At 32.3% G+C, this 20378-nt stretch overlaps 1 protein-coding gene across 3 annotated transcripts in view; it reads right to left on the bottom strand.

Annotated features, from left to right (window-relative positions):
* GRIK2 (glutamate ionotropic receptor kainate type subunit 2) overlaps positions 1–20378 on the bottom strand; it is a 699047-nt gene that overhangs the window by 28047 nt on the left and 650622 nt on the right. For all 3 annotated transcript variants that reach the window (XM_015136997.3, XM_078001239.1, XM_015136995.3), the window contains one exon: positions 7464–7689. In XM_015136997.3, the coding sequence (XP_014992483.1) occupies positions 7464–7689 (226 nt within the window). The remainder of the gene's footprint in view (positions 1–7463; positions 7690–20378) is intronic.

Consider the following 20378-nt stretch of genomic DNA (forward strand, 5'->3'; position numbering starts at 1 on the left):
GTGAAAAAGAAAATGTTATCAACCTGTAATGAAACAGCCAACTATTTTTACTGGTTCTGACATATTTCATATATATTAGTTAAAAGTGACTGGTGAAATAGATTTGCTATCATATTTCTTGAGTATTAAACCATGAAACTCTAACACTAAGTATGAAAATAGAAATAATTTTATCCTATAAACCCTACCATTCTTATGATTTTGGCATCATCATAGTAATCCTTAGAATAGTGTTAGGAATGGTTTGATTTCCTTACATTATGCTTTTGTTCTCAATCTAATGTAAAATTCCAAGGAATTAATTATAAGAGTTAGATCATTTTATATTAAATCATTACCTAATTAATCATCAAGAACCCAAAAGTTGGAAGAAAAAATATATTTTTTTCAAGACAGTGAACTACCCATTCTTTAAGCATTGCTTAAGTACCATTTGCAATTTGGCCTGTCTGCTTTGGTCTCACTAAGCTCCACCTATCTAAGTCCCTGCACTAATAACAGGCATTTGTTTATGTCCAATATTGCATTTTCTCTATTTTATGTCAAATTTGTTTTTCATGTCTGTCTTCTAAAAAAGGAAGATTATTTATATTTATATTTTATGTTCATTATTTTACAGAGCTAAGCAGGATAGAGTAATAACATTCTTGTAGATTGGTCAAACATAAAGAAAATATACATGCCTTTGAAGATGATTTTTCTCCTAATAGATTTTGAGCTCTGTTTTTTAACAGATTGTTTACTAAACATGTCTTTAGAGATGATGCTTCTAATACATTTTGAGCTCTGTTTACTAAAAACTGAAGACATATTTAGAAATGGAAAACCATTTTGCTTGTTTAGGTAATGCCCTATGATAGGAATTTTCTTAACTTTATACAGTAGATATCAATCACTTTCTTCCCATAAAATGATAGTTATCAAATTACAATATACTGATTAGCTGATGGTAAAATCCCAAGTAGGTTTCATTAGAAACAGGTTTCCAATTGGTTAACAATGGGTCATACTAATACTCTGCTTTCGTTGCTATATATTTAATATCTCTAAATATATAAAGACAAGACATTTCAATGTAAAAATAGAGACCACTAACATATTCTTTCAATTATTAGAGAACATTTCTTCAAAACACTTTTCATTTTTTAAAATTTTCTATAACTTCATATTAGAAGTGATCAAAACATTTCTTTAAAATTCGTTATGCTACATATTCTGATTCAAATACTATAAATACAATATGATCAGTATTTATCACAATTCAATTATGTGAACATGGTTGTATCCACTTACACATGAGGACACTAAGTGTAGTAGGGACTCAGTAACTTCATCAGGTTTCATCCAGGTGAAACTAAAATTTGTACACAAGTCATCTGACTTCAAAGGCCACAGACTCCGTGCAACATGTTAAGAGTATGTCTGTCACATGAGCGTCAGCAAATGCAAAGCATTTGGCTTTGGTATTTAGAACAAACATTTGACTAGTTTTTTCTAATAAGAGTGACTCATTGATCTTACCTACCTCTGCTAACCCAAGGACAACTCTCTGACATAGTCTGACAGTCTGTGGCTAACTAATCTAAAGTAAAATTTGAAGTCATGGTCTTGGACTAATCAGTACAAAACATTAAATGAATTAAATGGTCCAATCTTTGTGTATAAAATCTGTCAGAACTCTGTTTTATGAGAATTATCCATTTCTGCATTGTTTGGATACCATTTGGTCAACATTTACAATGTTAATGACGGTTGTTCACAGTGGTGCTCACAATTCATCAAATTCCCTCTTGAAGTCTCTTAGATTGTAGCATGCAGCGTGTTGATGATGTCTGTGGATATGGCATAACTTATTGAGATTCTCATGTTTTCAGTGACATGTCATCTAGACTAAAACAAATATGCCAGGAATGTACAGATTGAACAGGTGTAATTTGAGGGTTTTTTTGTTTAATTCAGTCTCTGAAAATTATTAGATCTAGATATAGCCCTGCAAAATCACTTCAAATATTAAAATTGTGCTGCTTATGCAAAGGGAAAACAGAATGCATTTTAATGGAAGGATTGACCTGCAGAAAGATGAATAATTTGCATCAATTTTTGTGCATTATGTTAAACTAATGAAGACAAATGTATTCATTTATTTCAGTAAAGCTGAAAATCTGAAGGCTGGCAATTTTATGCATCTATAATGATGACTATTACAGTACTTATTATATGATAAATTGAGAATTTTAGAAATGGATGGTGAATAAAACAGGGAACAACATTCTTCTCATACTGATTTCCATTTTAACAAACACTGACATCTGCCTCAAACAAACAACATACCTCCACCAGTACCAATTCTATATCTCTTATCTCACCAAATCATGAGAAATAAAAAAAATAGTGAATCTTATGCATTTAATATTAGAAAACAGAAGTAAAAAAAGGAAATTTCATTTTGTTTATATGCCAAAGTGGTGCACGTCTACCATAAAAAGTCAATAATATAACCCATTGTTACATTTTTTATTTTAGGCTAATTATGGGTAAGCACATTACCCGTAATTTTATCAAACATAATTTGATAAAAGTTACTTGAGGATTATTAATAGTACTACTGCTTTTGGATGTTCATAGATAATACTGTTTTAAAGCATTAGCTTGTAAAGGTAACATTAAAGTCAATTACTAAACACAATACACTCTAATATTTCTAATTAAATCAGTAAATACGAGAGAAATAAAACATATGTAACAGCCATGTGTGTGGCTAAAATTATCTTTAAATTTAATCTTCATATTAAAGGGCATTGTAAATATGTCCACTTCATCTTTACATTCCTCATGTGTAGTGTGTATTTCAGTAATTCTCTAACTATTATATGACTAATTTATTTTAGGTTTTGTTCACAGAAATAGTTACTCACTGACTGTTAAATAATTATATACTCACTGACTGGAATTCACTATTGATTTAATCCTACAAGTAAAATAGAAACAACTGAAATTACAGAAAATTACATTATCAATAATATGCACAGACATGAGCACAATTCCATCCCTTTTTCAGCTGCCACATACATTGCTTGTTATTAAAGTTGTGAGGAACTAATACATGAAAGAAAGAGGTCACTAACTCATTGCTAAAAATAGAAATCATCTTAATGAGACCCTTCAGTCATTTTATAATATTTCTACCAAATTGCATAAAGCAAAGCAAAATAACACCAATTGGCCCTAATGGATTTTTTCTAGACTGCTACTTTCCTACCAGCTCATGCACTGCTGAGTCTGCCTAGTCCTCAAAGTGTAATATGCATTCAACATTTGAAAAAGAGAAACCAAGAAGGCTTTTAAGTACGGGCAGTCAGGAGAGAAGCAATGCAGCCCAAAATGCCATTAAGGAGGAGAAATGTTCCCAGTTCAGATAAATAGATTATCACCTATGGTGAAATAAGAGACAAGACGGCACCTGCTCACACAATTTAGACATTCCTTAATGAAACTGCCATGATTTTGCTCCTTGCTTTTAACTCACTCCGAGCTTTTAAAAATATTGTTTTGAATGAAATAAGAAGCTCAGTTAACTTACCGAGTAAGGTCTCCTGCAACTTCAAAAATCTACCATACAGTAAATGCCACATTAAAATAACGTTGCTGCAGTCAGGAAAACTATGAAAGGAATTTAATGTCACTCCAGACTTAATTAAACTTGCTTAAGCTTATTTAGCATTTACCTTCACATCATTGTTGATTGCTCCACTAAGGTATTTTTGTGTAAACAGAGCTTCCTTAATTAAATAGCTTATTCTGAGTCATTCAGCGATCTCACAGCACACTTTGGGCAGTAACGATCACACTCAGAGTGATGAATGGTGGTGGTGAGGTCCCTAAACGAATCAATTAGAAGGTAGCGTGGCAGGCTAAGAAAAGGATGTATGAATTTGGGGGGAAATAGGGCACAGGTGGATATATGTACAATTTTAAAATTTTTTTCTGATTTCCCACTCAAAAAGACTCATGATATTTCTCTTCACCAAACTACATAGGCTTTCTTGAAAATACCTCAAAATCTGAGAAATAATAAAAGCAAAGAAAAGGAAGTTCCTCTCTTTGATTACATATAGAATATTACTAACAGTGAAATTTTCACTGTGGATTATAGCTCCTGAATATATAAATTAAAAAAGCCTGGGGAACTTCTGGAACTAATCTGAATTTTGCAGAACCTTAGCCCATATTCCTCTGCTTTGAATATAGCTATTCTCATTAACTCTCGCTGAGAAAGAGCAAGAACCTCAAGGAATATTTTTCACACCTTAATGAATCCCTTTTTTTTTGTTTATAATTACACACAATTTTTAAAATAAGTAAATATATTAACACACTAATATCATTTTCAGCATGCTTCAGCAATGGTAACATAAAAGGCAAATGCTAATTTCCCAGTTGAGAAATGCAGAGTATGATGGTGGTTGAAACAATGAACAGCAAAAGAGAGACAAATAATCCTGCCCTTATCCAGACAATGGAAACCAGGAGAAAGTGGTAGCAATATATGAGTCTTATCCAGACAATGCAAACCCAGAGAAAATGGTAGCAATATATGAGTCTCACTCCTTTCAGAGATAACACTAAAAAATGTGTTCATTTATTTCAGCTCTTCCCAAATGAAACTACAGGATGATGGGAGCCTAGCAAACCACTGCTTCCACCTCTCATAACTACTTTAAGAGTGTGCCTGATTTTTTAAATGTGTTCTGAGACATCAACTAACCATATTTCTCCATGTAGTCTAGCCTAATTTAGACTAAACTCTGAGAATCTATCAAGTACATTATCTGCCAAATTATTTAGCATTTAAATGGACCTGAGATAATACAATCCTCTTCTTTTACTAGTTTAAAAAAATTAAAGTTAGAGGCCATAAATTTCAAGTTACTTTCCCAAGGCACTGTAGTGACAAGAGTAAGTTTAGAATATCAGTGTGCAGAATACTGCATGATGATATGATATTCACAGCACATTATCAGCCTCTTCTTCTATGAATATATAATTTTTCCTAGGGAAGAAAACATATTTCAAAAATTGTCAAAGAAGTTGTGCATCACATATTCCAAATAACTGGTACAGTAACTCATGAAGTTTCTGGGTTCAGCACGCATTTCTTACTGAGGGAAAGAACCATAACTGACCTAACTATCCAGAATGCCAAGATTTGAGTCCTCCCATCAAACAGAGCTAAGGCAATAAACCAAAGCCTTACTGGAAATAAAAGTAAAATTTAACACATTTTGAGAAGTAAAAAAATGTTTATCAGCAATATAATTGTGAAAATGCAATCATTTTAATACATTTATAGTATATTAAAATTAATTGCCCAATTTTGAATTTGTACATAATACTGGAATAACAGGGACAAAGCTTGAGGAAACCTTTGCCTGGTGGGAGTATATTTTCTGTGGAGAATTTAAAAACAGTAGCATCAGTATCATTATGCACTGGAAAGTCTAAAACATGTAAAAGATAAAATATTCCTCCTTTAAAATATCTTTTGTTGGTCTAAGTTCTAAACAATTATTTTTGAGTTTTAACAACTGAGATTTTATTGACTTTCAAATTAGCAAATATTTATCTTTAATTCTTTAATAAGCATTATATTCTACCCAGAAATAGAACTGGAAAATTGCAGTTATACCATTTACCCCTCAATTGTATTGACTCAGCTACACTTGCCTATTTTGGGAGTAAGAACTCAAGTTTATTTTTTTTCATTTCTATAATGACTGCACAATTATTCTTTATTATGACTCTGCTACATAAATGCAAGAATTAGTATCTCAAAATTTTGTTGAAACTAATTAAAGCTATTTTAAATCCTAATAAATTTCAGATGATTTTCCATATGTAGTGTGATTTAATATTAATTTTTTTGGCAGAAAATTATTTGACTTCCTAGACATTTCAGAGTTGCCAGAAAGCAATGATTGGTTTTAACCAAGTCATTGACAAATTTGCAGAAGTGAAGGTCCAAAACATGTATAGTGTTATTAGTTACTACTGTGATAAATCATGAACATGTTTTCCCCTTTCTTTCAAAAAGTACATTGATGTAAATAAAATATGCTATTACTTTTTTCTCTCTCTACAATTCGTTTCCTGTTGCTACTCTAAAATATTACCGTCAACTTAGTGACTTAAAACAATATAAAATTTATTATCTCAAAGGTCTAGATGTCAGAAGTCCTAAAAGTGATGTCTCTGAAGGACTGTATTTCTTCTAAAGGTCACCTGGCATTTCTTGGCTCATGGCTCGTTCTTCCATCTTCAGTACCAACAAATAATATCTACAGATCTCTCTCCTCTCCTCTCCTCTCCTCTCCTCTCCTCTCCTCTCCTCTCCTCTCCTCTCCTCTCCTTTCCTCTCCTCTCCCCTTCTCTTCTTTTCTCTCTCTCTCTCTCTGTCCCTGTCTCTTTCTCTTACATCCCGTCAAAATCACATCTTAACTATGACTTGACCCTATACTCTCCCTATTACAAGGGCTCTTGTGATTACATTGGACCCATATGGTTAATCCAGGAAAATCTCCCCATCTCAAGATCCTTAACTTAATCGCATTTGCAAAGTACCTTTTGCTATGATACATATTCAAAGTATATGCTATATTCAAAGTATATTGCTATAAAGTAACATATTAAAAGGTTCTGGGGAGTAAGACATGGACATCTCTGGGAAGCCATTATTCTGTCTACCACACGTACATATGTACTGTAATGTTTTATATATATATATGTATTTACTTATAGCACAAACATATACATATTCATACATGTTTGTATATATATAATCAAGATTTTTATTATTGTTTTCTGGAAATTACAATTCATTATCTCATTTGATTATTTTGATTAAAAATAATTTGCCATATGAAAGAAGAGGGATGTTACAAATAATCCTCAGTGTTAAGTATTCTAGATACGGCATTGGTAAATAGTCTGCTGTTTGTACCTTCTTTTAAGTAAAACAATTCTAATAATATTCATGAGAGCCATTTATGCCTCACTTATTTTAGTTAACTCTCTAAGTCAAATACTGTATTCGTAAGCCACAGATTTAAAAAAGTAAATTGTTACAAAAACTTTAGTGTACTCATAAAACATTTTTTGAATTTAAGATTGAAAAGAGAAGGTTAGCTGGGTTATGCTGTGGGTTTTTCAACACTGATACAGTATCCACGGACCATTTTGATAGAAATTAATTTTTCCTTTTTTTTGACTTACCTATTTAGAAGAATATATTGATAACCTGCTTTTATACAAATTGGTAACCTGCTTTTATATAGTCACAGAGGGGTAGCAGGATGCATTTGGTTAAAACAAAATTCCTAATGGCATATGTGGAAACACTGTTTTACCCCTGTCTTACAGCAACTCAGATTAATGAACAAAGAACAAATAGCTGACATATAACCTACCCATGGGAGTGCCAACGCCATAACCTTTGGAGTCTATAAGGCCGCCAATCTGTGTCAGGTTACAGTTCCGCTGGGTAACAAACTCGATGGTTGTTGACTCCATTAGGAAAGCATAATCAGAGGTGAGGACTCGCTGGATTCCTTCTTCATTACTTTTGACCAGCACTGACTGCCTTCTGCTACTCATAAAGGCCCACATTTTGTCATACGTGGAGATTTTTGATTTCTGAAGAAAATAAATATAAGTTGGTCATAAGAAAGATATTCCTTAGTTTCCATGTGGTCCCTTAATGTTTAGACACAATGGACTACATTTATTTTACTTGTACCGTCTTAAACAACATAATTTTTAAGGGATATATATATACCGAAAAAATCTGAATCTGTATAACGAGTTTCTCATAGCAATTTCTCATCATATTTCTAGGTATAGTATAGATTTATTTAACAAATATATTTTTTAAAATCTTAATGTTTAAAAATGCATCTCAGTAAATCATAGAAAGTTATACATATAATAGAAAATAAATGATTTATAAGGAAGTTCTTTGTTCTTGTCTCTTACCTGAGTATTTCATATTTGTCAACATCTCTTTAACAACAAATATAGAAGAGAGAAACACAGTACTCAGATTGAAACTGTAAGACTACAAGAGTTTGTTTGTTTTCCCCCAATTTAGGTTAACATAACACAGATGCTACATTAACCCCCAGGGATACACACAAAAAAATATAGTTTGAAGAGAGGAGCAGAATGTGTTACCAATAAGGATGTTACAAATAAAGATGTCTACATTTTCACTGAGAAAAAATTTGATCACCTCAGAACTTCTTTAAGCTGGACTTCAGAAATCTATTCTTCAGGCCTACTAAATAACTAAAGATTCCCGGACCAATACAATTGAATAGTGCTTATATCCAACTGAAAATTATGAGTAGGGCTTTACTAGAATTTCATTACTAAAAGAAGAAAATAGGTTTTGTTCAGAAGGTCCTGGTAAAACATAAACAGGAAAAACGTTAGCATCTGCTCCTTGAAAGTTCATATGTGAAACCCTTATCGTCATTTAATTATCATACAAATATCAAAAATAATCCTGAAGTTATAAACACAGGAAGGATATTCATCATACTGCTTGCATGATCATAAAAAGTTAAAACTCTTTTCAAGCAAATAGATATGGACTTTTTTTTTTACAGTTTAAGTATGCTTTTATTTCTACATGTACAAAGAAATAAATGTGATATTACCACTATTTCCACTACAAGGCAGGCCCACAATATTACAGAGAAAAATCCTGGCACTGTTTCAATGATAACATGGAAATAAGTACCTTATGATTTATTAGGTAAAAGAAAAAGGTACAATGAGTGCTCTATAAAGACAAGGACAGAATCAGGGCTGAGACTGGGTAGAAATCCAAACCTTTGCTCTGCAGTGAAACACTGAACATGCCTGTCTCATTATCCCAAAGTGCTGGGATTACAGGTGTGAGCTACCATGCCTGGCCAAGATAATTATATTTTATAATAGTGCATTAATTCATTCATTGTGAATATTTTGCTGTAATCCATGTGGTAAACACATCAAACTTTTTTTTTTTAATCACAACTGAAAACCAAGCAACTTTAAGAAATGTTGCTACTGTATCCTTTACAAATATAGATAGTTTAATTTTAAATTACTATGAATTATCATATTATTTCACATTTGAAATATCTGGTCTACAGTACTAAGTTAATTGGTGTAATAAGTTTACAAAACATATACTCACTTAAAATTCTTGAAATACTTTCCAGCACTGATTTTTCATTTCTCTAAGTATTTCTACTTAGATGGCAAAATATATTTAGATAGAAAAATCACCCAAAGTGTTTTAATTCTCATAATAAATATGAAAGCCCAATTTAAGAAATATGATTATCTGCTGGTCACCTACCAGGAAATAGGTAACTTTAGAATACACCCTCACTCCACAAATGTCCAGAGATAGTCAGTTCTACATCCCTTTCAAAGCCAAAATAAATATGGGTTTAAAAACAGTAGAATTTATTGAAGGGATGCTTTAAAAAACAGATTGTTACAGCCTGTCTCTGAATAGAATGATGACTCCCCCATCCCACCCAAGCAGGGAATAGAGGTTTTATGCTCTGGGAGGAAGCAAGAGCATGCTGGACAGTTGAGCCAGGGAAGACCATATTAAAACCAGAAGAAATAAGTTGAAATCCATAACCAATGTGCAGACCAGTCAGCCTTGTGCCTATCTTCATTCGTATACTTCCTCCAGAAAGAACAGAAATTTTTTTCAAGCAAAATAGATAGTATTAATAGTAATAATAAAAAGTCACATGTATAAATTTTAGTATGTGTCAGATATTATTCTAAATTATTTGCAAATATTAAAATTTTTAAGTTTTATAAAAATATGTAGGTATTTTCATACCCCTCTTATAAACAAGAAAACCAAAACACAATGATGTTAATGATTTGCCTAAAATTACATGGCTACCTACTGGCAAAACCATGACTCAAACATGAGAAGATTACCTACAAGGTGCATAATCTTAATCAGTGCACTACACCAACTCTATCTAAATATACATTTCATGGATTTTCTAACTAAATTACCCACTACATACTCCACAGTGAAACTCAGTTTTTCAGCTTTGAGTAAGCACCTAGAGTTTGCAGTGAGCCTTTTAAAATCTATTAAATATGATCAAACAGCCAAGGATAACCAGATATTTGAGTACAGCCTCCAACTGAAAATATAAAGACTAAAGCAAACAGAATGGCATAAATGATCCTCAAAGTAGTAAGAAATATTTTACAAATGCAACAAAATAAAAACTCAAAATGCATTCTCATGCATTTAGAACATCAAGAACTCTCTAATATGAGAGAAAGCACTCAAGAAATGCTATCTTGGATATGAACTTGATAGGAGGGATAACTGAAGAAAGTATTCTTCGGCTGGGGCACTATGAGTTAAGGAACAGAGTCCTAGAAAATGATAGCAAAATAAATAAGGAGTAATGAAGGTGACCTGAAGCCTTCCCTCAGCTTTTTAAACTTGGGACAGGCTCCTTCCGACCTCCAGGCCCCGTCTTAAGCTCACTCAGTCCTTTATGTGATTCAGATAGCCTAAGCATCAGGGTATTTTCCCTTCCTTCTCATAGATAATTTACTTCAGATTTCTGGTAATTGTAAATTCTTTATTTGTCCCTTTTACATGTAAATCTTTTTTAAAGACTCTTGGCAGTTTTTCAACACCAGACTGTCTTTCTAAAGGGCCTGGAGCCAACCCTTTGAAAGGTAATCATCAAGAAAGGGAGGCATCTCCTGGAACATGTATACATATGTAACAAACCGGCATGTTGTTCACATGTACCCTAGAACTTAAAGTATAATTAAAAAAAAAAAAAAAAAAAAAGGAGGCATCTTTATCTTCTAGTCTCTGTGGAAAGGTAGAAACATAACTTCAGACAGAGGGTCACTTGTTCCAAGTTGTAGAACTACTTTCTGTGACAAAGATATGAGAAAGTTTATATATCCTTTGGACAAACCCAATTAGCAAACACATATGGTCACAATCCCCCATACCTACCCAAATGTTGTTAAAAACTCCTTCACTCTTAAAAACTCCCAACCCATCCTTTAAAACTCTCCAGAGTTTCAGCCCAGTTTAGAGATTGAGTTCTGATCTCTCTCTTCCTTTTTGGAATAGAAAAGTCTTCTTTGTTGGTTTAGCTTTTCCCAGTGCAATTTTTACTTTCACAGAGCCAAGTTACTCTTATTTAAAATACGTGTATCACCATACAATACTACACAGTCATAAAAAAGAACAAAATCGTGTATTTTACAGCAACATGGATGCAGCTGGATGGAGGGTATTATCCTAAGTGAATTAACACTGAAACAGAAAACCAAATATTGCACATTCTCAGACATAAATGGGAGCTAAATATTGAGTACTAATGGACATAAAGATAGAAACAATAGACACTAGGGATTACCAAGGGCAGAAGATGAGGGGGGCAAGGGTTGAAAACGCACTGGGGACTATGTTCACTACCTAGGTGACGTGGTCAACAGTACCTCAAACCTCAGCATCACATAATGTATCCATGTAACAAACCTGCACATGTATCTCCTGAATCTAAAATAAAAGTTGAAATTATTAAAAAATTTAAAAATAAAATAAAAATAATAAGTAAAATAAAATATGTGTATTGAATTACTTTTATGCAATAGGCACAATTTTAGACACTGACCAGGGTCCAGGTTTCATAAATAGTTAACACGCAAGAACAAAATATGCCTTAACCATAGGAGCAGTGAGAAGTGAAGGCAATTATGAAGCAGATTGGATATGGATGATGAAATCAGATTTGCATTTTGAAGGGATCACTAAGACTACAGTGTAGAAAGACCATTTACAAGCACATAGCATCAGTCTAAGGAAACAGTACTTGGACTCTGGAGATGGCGTTGGAGAAGGAAAGATATCCAGAAACTCAAGGGGTATGTATATGTGTGTGTGTGTGTGTGTGTGTGTGTGCGTGATTCATAATACTTGGTAATTAATAAAATATAAAAAATAAAGAAGAGGTTTAGGTTGAAAAAGTCCTTGGTTTCTGGTTTAAACTTCAGCATTACTGACAGAGGGAAAAAACTGAAAGAAGATCAAATTTTAGGGGAGAAAGAGTATACCTAGTGAGTTGGGGACACATGAGGAACATTCAAATGGATCTGTAATATGAAGATATATATCTAAGTCTGGAGTTCAGAGGGGACATCAAAGCTAAACATGTAGATTTTTTGATGTCATATTAGATACAATTGACCAAGTAGTGGATACATGTGGAAAAAGACAGGAGAGGAAGATGAGATGAGTACTAGCATGAAGGCTTGCGGAATTTTGAATTTCACCAACTGGCATAGGAGGCTGAATCTGCTAAGGAAACGTAGAAAGAGTAAATAGAGAAGGAAGAAAATCTAAGTACTGCATGCATTAAGGCAAGAGAAAGTTGAGTGAGGAAGTGGTCCCTTGTAGTGATTTTACTAAAAAACCACAAATGATGAAAACTGAATAATTTCCTTTGGATATGGCAACAGAGAGTTTCTTGGTTATTTTAGCAAGGGCTAATTGAGGGGAGTGAAGCTCTTAGAAGTCACAGCAAAGTGGATTAAGAAAGGATTTGAGGAAAGTAAACTGGTAGCAGTAAGTGCCAAAAAGAAAAAAATAAATAAAAAGTACAACTCTGAAGATGAGCAGATCCAGGACAGTAGACAGAAGAATATTTTGGTTTAAGTAAGATTTTAAAAGATTGAAGAGATTTGAGCATGTTTAAATGCCAATAGGGGGATGTTTCAAAAGAAAGGAGAGGTTTAAAATGTCAGACAAAGAAAGAACAATCAATAACGCAAAGTTCCTTTGACTAACATCTCCCCATTTCCTCCCCTCAAATGCCTGGTAACTACTATTCTGCTCCCTGCTTCTACGAGTTCAACTTTTTTTATATTCCATGTATAAGTGAGATCATGTAGCATTTGTCTTTCTGTGCCTAGCTTATGTCATTTAGCATGGTGACTACAGTTAACTATTCTGTAAAATTATACTTGGAAGTTGCCAAGAGAATAGATCTTAAATATTCTCACCACATACACAAAAATATAGGATAATGGCTATGTTAATTAAACTGATTATGATAATTATATATATATATATATATATGTATGTAGATATAGATAAGACACCAGGAAAGACTCAGGAATTGAGACTCAGCCTGACTATGTGCATAGCTGCTGTCAAATTTATTAGGAAAGACTCTCCAAAACTGTAGATATATACAATTTTTATTATTTTATTGAGGTCAACTGTACCTCAGTGAAGCTGAAAAAAAGAAAGTAATGTTCCTAATAAGGTGGGTCTGAGTGGAATAAACGAGGATTTAAAACACTGCCATTGGCTTGACTTGTGGTTTGAAAATATTTATATTAAACACCAATGGGGTCATACTTCCGCTGTAAAATATATTGTATAAGGAGAAAATAAGAAGGCTCAGCTAGATTTATTTTTAATAAAGCAGAAAGTTGTTGAACATTCTCAAAGTTAAATAGATTATAGGAACTTGAAAGGTAAAAATCAATAAATGGGAGCTGTACAAGTTAAAGAAAAGGAATAAAAATGCACTTAAGATCAGTGAGGAGGTAAAAATGAAATAAATAATCAAATATTTCTATGTTGAATATGAAAGTTGTATGCAAACTGACATAGAAGAAAGGAAATAAAGTTGCAGTATAAACTAAATATTATAGGTGGAAAACAACGGGCCTGTTGGAGGAACTACCTGTAAATACATTTTGCTCCATCTCCTGTGACAATGGTTAGTGTCTTTCAATGAAGTAGATACTGATCATTGCCAAGGGATCTGATTAAAATCAAACATAGGGACTAAGCTGATCAGCCATAATGTCCAGTCTTTGAAGGTCCTCTGGCCGCTGTGATGAGAGAAAGTGAAGACTGAGACAGAATACCAGGAAAGACTCAGGAATTAAGCACATCCTTGCCCTGTCCATGGCTGCTGCCAAATTTATTAGGAAATACTTTCCAAAAGAATGTAGTACCTAAGAGAAATATATAATGTAAAAGACAGGTAGTAAGCTAAGTACATCATAAAATAATTTTCCATTAGCAAAGAATTGAGGTAACAACAAATTACAGGATAATAAAGAGCTCAACTTGAGCGTAGCCAAGTAAAAGATAAGAAATAGCTAAAATATTTTTATTTCCTTCACAGTTGAGAGAACTAAAGCTCCTTGCTTTAAAAGAAAGTGAAAATAGATAAAATTTATGGCATCGTGATTTTACAAAAGAATTTTAATTACATAAAACCTAAAAACACTATAACTTATTTGACAAAAATAAAAAAAAAAGATTTCTTAAGTATTATCCTTATAGCTATATTATACAGAGTAATTAGCCAGATAAAGCCAAGAAAATCAGTTAAATAATGTCTCAGAGATATTGTATGAAATGTATATGTAAAAAAAGGGCACTATAAGAAAAATGCATTTTTAAGTTTTTGTAACTTAACTCTTATTTTGCCACTCAACTTATCTGCCACTGAAAATACTAGAATGTATTTCTATTTTATTCCTCCTTTCCTTAATTCTACCCCACATTAAATAAACTTATTTTTCTATGTTACATTAGATGGACTTGGGGTGTCAATGTTTAGCAATGTTTGTTTTATAAAAATGCCGAAATTTGTAAGCTGATTTTTCTTTTTTTTGCGACATCAGCACAAACCAATAAAATCAGTTCATAAGACACTGTCTGCTTATGATAGCAATTTTTATGGACTGTGAAACATCAACAAAATAAGATATTTTTGTCAAAAATGAAATTTAAAGGAATAAGAAATACAACCTTTTTTAAAATTCACAATTGCCAAATAATTTTGTGCATTAAAAAGAGCATACAATGTAAATATTTAAAATATTTTAAACATACATCTAACAATTTAAAACTTATAGACATTTTAGTTTAGCTTCTGCTAGAACACCAAATAAAGTTTGCAACCTGGAAATTATTTGGCTCTTTGCAAGTCTCAAAAGACTAACAAATTTTAGGGTAAATTTCTTTTCTGAATGATTTAGTGAACTGGTAAAATATCAATGTAAGAATAGTGCTCTGCAATTTTGTTTTGAATTTCTCCCAAAATATTATGAAAAGCTAATAAGGTAAGGTTTACTCTTGAAACACTTGCATAGATCTTTTCTTTTACTGGGAGCAACATATTTGACAAATACAAAGGCATCTTCTTTTTAAAGATATCTTTGGCCTAAATTATAGTAGGTACACAAATGAATTCTTCTCCTTCGTTCATTTTGTTTGCTGTCAAAAATAAATTAAAATTTAGAAACCATCTTATGCTCATTGAACTTGCTTTTATAAACCTGACTGTCTAAAAGTGATAAGAAAATAGCATTATCAGTATTTGTGTAACATTTTGAAGCAAGGATTTAGAATTAACTTTTTAAGTATCTTCTACAGGAAAGTTTTCTCCATGAATGAAATGTAAAACCTTTAACATTAATTTTGTTTTAAATATCATAACAACAACACATCAACCAAAGAAAATTGAATACTGTTTGGTAATATGTTTTATTATACATAATAGAAATGTTGACTTCAGCTCAGATACGTTAAAAAGTTAATCAGGTGGTACAACACCCAAAATATCTTGAAGTAATCTGAAAAAGACTTTCTTGTTAACAAATTTGATTTCTTTTGAATTAATAGACATTTATAAATACAAGTTTTATCTCCTAAATAATAAATATGTCAGAATTAGTTTAACACTGTTATATAGATTAATACAGCAAAATTGATAAAAGCAAATAGAGTGATTTCTGACTTTTTAAAATTAACAATGTAGATTTTGTGGTACTTGGTACTTACTCAAATTATTCTTTTTGAATAAATTTCACATGACCAATTTTGTTTATAATACTAACTTAAATATTTGGATATAATAATATTTCTTATTTTGTTATGAAAAAGTTATATGTAATAAGCCCTAATGCCATAGCAAGGTCTCCCTTGGTAAAAGAGATTCTGGCTGAGATTTCCATTTTAATTTTTTATTACAGAAATAAATTACCAACAATACTGGAACATATGTGCTAGGTAAGAACAGCTGAGCCCTATCTGGACTCATCTGACCTTGGTCACTAGGAAATTAGAGTTAATTCAGGGAAGCAAGACTGAAGCCATATGTGGTTCATATCAAAGGTAGATCTGAGTCCAGTGCAGTGATCTGAAAAGCATTCAGTTGTTAGTAAACCTGTCAGTCCTTGGGATAATTCTGGCAGTGTTATCTCAAGGCATCTTTAATCTCTTAAAACAGGATATTTGAAGGGAAGGACAATGAAACAGAGAGAATTGCTCTTCTCAATGTTACTGTGAGTTAATAGAGGAATAAAAGAGATCAGAGTGACTAAGCATAATATGATAGGCAGCAAGTTTAGTATCATTTGGTGCAGTTAAAGACAGTTATCCTTTTTAGGTAGTTGAAACAGCAGTGGATGGTTCATTGTGTACCATTCCAAGTCTCTCATAATGAAGATTCATTGCATATTATCTTTTAAATGAGATGTCTTCAACTTTCCTGATCAAATGTTTTATTTTCTTATAAATAATAGCCATCAAGAATATATTTTACTGTCATGTGGCCAAACTGAAATGAAATTAAGAAACTTTACTACACTGGGTCAATGAAGGACCTTGGATAAGCCATAATTTATTTTCCCTACCTAATGTAATAAAAAGCTTCTTTAACAATATTGTGGAAGTATTGTGATAAATAAATGAGAAAATTCATCTAAAGCTATTTTGACAGGCCATAAAGCTCTGTAAAGATAATCAGAATTTATTCTCGTTGCTTGTTTTACATAATCAATCAAAAGAGAAGCACAGTACTTGTACACGCGATGACTTTGGCATATGCCTACTGTCTTCATATATATATGTAAGTGTGTATGTATATGTCTTTACCATTAAAATAATTCATAATTTTTTAAGGATATGGAAACTTATTTTCCCCTCTATTGGTATTTAATCACCCTAGTAAGCAAGAATAGAAAAAGCACCCTGAGCTTTTGCTGAGGTAGGAGCTTTAACCAACATGACCCTTAAAGCCAAGCCTTTTCAGGTGAGGAGACTTAGAGGCACAAAAGTTTTCTTTTAAAACTCAACTTGTTCTATTTCATAATTCACTAGAATATTCATTCATTCATTTGATCTTTCATTTTAATATATATTGACCACCAGCTTGGTATATATGACCATGCCAGGCACTGTGCGTACGTAGATTTACCAAAAACAAAACATGACCCCTGTCCTGGAAAAGCTTAAAGTCTTATAATGCATTACAAGTACACTGAGAATTAAAACATATCACAATATAAATATGTATAAAGTAATTAATGACTATATTAATCATTAATTTGCAGCACATTTTAATTAGGGGTACAATTTAGCAGAGGGGCTTTGACTATGCTGTTTTCTCTAGCTGGAATGCACTTTCCCTGCATATCCATGTGTCTCACTTCTCCACTTCCTCCTGATGTTTGCTGATACATTACTTTTTAAAGATAATTTCTAATATTTACCCTATTTAAAATTAAAACCCTGGACTCACCATATATATACCTTATCCTCCTATTTTATTTGTATTCATACTTCTTAATGACTAGGTAGTATATTTTGTTTTTCCTCTTTACATTTATTTATCTGTTCAGTTTCTATCTCTACCTGCTAGAAGAAAAACTCCATTAATGCAAGGATTTTTTTCTATCCTTATAGCTCTTGTACCTGGAACAGTATCTAGTATATCATAGATATCAATAGATACTTATTAAATAAATTTTAGAAATGAATAAATGAATGACTAGATGCATACAATGAAATTATTCCTATCATGCTGGACTTTAGAACACAGGCATATTACTTTCAGCTGTAACATTACCAAGCTAAATGATTTGTGGTAAGTTTATCTCTCTAGAAGTCAATTTGTTCAATTGTGGAATAAATGGATTAGGCTATATAAATTCCAAGATATTTTTCAGTGGAGATGGTCTCTATATCCATTAATATTTATTTATTTTTGTTCTTTTTTGTTGTATTTGTATTTATAAATAACATATATATGTATAGATCATGGCACATGTGATAATTTAATATGGTCATATAATTTGTAATGATCAAATCAGTTTAAGAATAACTAGACATGTACTTCTTTTTCTCATATTCTGTTCATGGCTTCATTCAATAAGAAAAAAAAAATATATATATATATATACACACACACACACACATAATATATACCTGACCTAGCTTTAAAGCAAAACAGAAAGATAGCCACATTATTGCTCTACATAAACAATTTTAAATTCTATTTAATTTTAAGTACAGCTTTAATATATTAATGAAAAATCTATTTCACACTCCACATATATCAAGAATGGGAAATGTGTCCTTCTTTTTTCTTTCCTACTTCTAAATCACACATTCCACACTCCTCTTGAAAGCAAGAAAAGGTACAAAACCTTGTTCTTTTAAGGTTCGTACCGTTCAATATTACTACCTGATTTATTTTACTACAGTCTTCTATTCATTTCCTGGATACAGATGTCTGCTTCTCCTCAGTGATGAACTAGTAAATATTTAACAGTTGTCTCTCTGGAAAAGGAAGACTTGCCCTGATTTGTAGTGTTTGTTGATTTTTATTTGCTTTATTTTTACTTGTGGTACTTGCTGATTTTATATTTACTATTAATGATTTCAAGCTGCAGGTATTATGTCAGTCAAATCATAAAATTTCTGTAAATTTATTTCCTGAAAGTCAGTACAAGTCATTTCCAGCATACCGCTGTTTCTCCTTCACCAGCTTGAAACTGGTAAGTCACTCAGAGTCATTCACATAGAGTGCCCTTCACACAGGATTCAGAGTGACTTGTCAGTCATTCAAAATCATTACCAACACTTTTCTTAGTGCTTCAGCCAATCGTGGTCACATAATGCTATTTTCAACACCGGGATTTATTTTACTTTCAAAACGAACTACTCAACTTTCCTGCTCTATGATTTTAGACTCTTTTTTCTCCCCACTTTGTTTATTCAGTTTCTTTACTGGTAACTTTTCCAATTCCACTGGAGCCTCATGCCCACTAAAGACCTACGGTCTTACTATTCATTAGATGTTTCTACTTTTTTATATTATACCATGTTCAGATGATTTTTCCATGATGTATAATCTCAATATTACTTTTGCCAATATCTTAAACTCACTAAACTCTCTCTTTCCTTTGAACTGTTTAACCCAACCCAGTCCTAGAGTCAACTATCAATGTCTTCTGAATCTGACGCAGCAAAGCATTGCTGGAAAAGTGGTACTAATAAGAGTGAAACTGAAGTACGTATTCAACCCTGCCCAGAAAGCTTAGTATCTCTTTCAACTTATTATTTACAACGTCAATTTCAAATTGCTCCTTTCCTGACACTCAAAACTTTCTGTGGACTCAACTCAATTTTAGTAGTTGACTTGGGTTTTACTTTACAGAGAAAAATAAAACCATTTATGGAAACACACTCAAAAATCAATCCAAAACCTTCTTATATCAAAGACCGTCTGTCACAATCTCTCCTCTTCTTCTGTTTGTTACCCTGCAAGCCACAGCGAATCCTTCATTTTCTGCTTTAAATTCCATCACATTCTTACATTATTTACAGGAATCTTATACAATTATTTATTTCTTTTTTTACCACTCCCTTTTTACCGACAACATTTAAACATGTTCAAGCCTTTTAGGTCTTATTTTCTTTCCTCTAGTTAGCATACTTTCCACAGTAGTTATCATACTTTCTTTCCTTTCACAACAGAATTAATCAAAGAATTTTCTTCATGATTTCATTTTCTTATTTTCTAATTAGTCCACTAGATTCCTTAGTGAAATAGATCTGAGAAAATACACCAATGATCACCATACATTTTAAATTTAAATTAATTTTTTTGGACACAGGTTACTTGGCCACTCTCCAGCATGCCATTCTCTTAACCACTCCTGCATTCTTGCAACACTTTAACAACTACTCTCATCTCCACCACTGTCCCTTTCAATCTGTTCACTACACTGAGCCAGCATGGTTTTCCTAAATCTCAATCTTGATCATATCAACTCTTCCTTCATTAACTCACTTATAAAGCTCTATGTTACTCTTAAGACAGAAAACATGGCTCTCTATTATGCTAAAGATTAAAAAAGAAAATAATGACTGATGACAAAGCTGTAGCAGGCATAGCTAGTTATCTACCCATTTGCTCCATAAATATTTGAAGAAATGA

Source organism: Macaca mulatta, chromosome 4 (assembly GCF_049350105.2).
Source record: "Macaca mulatta isolate MMU2019108-1 chromosome 4, T2T-MMU8v2.0, whole genome shotgun sequence".
Taxonomy (NCBI): Eukaryota; Metazoa; Chordata; class Mammalia; order Primates; family Cercopithecidae; genus Macaca; species Macaca mulatta.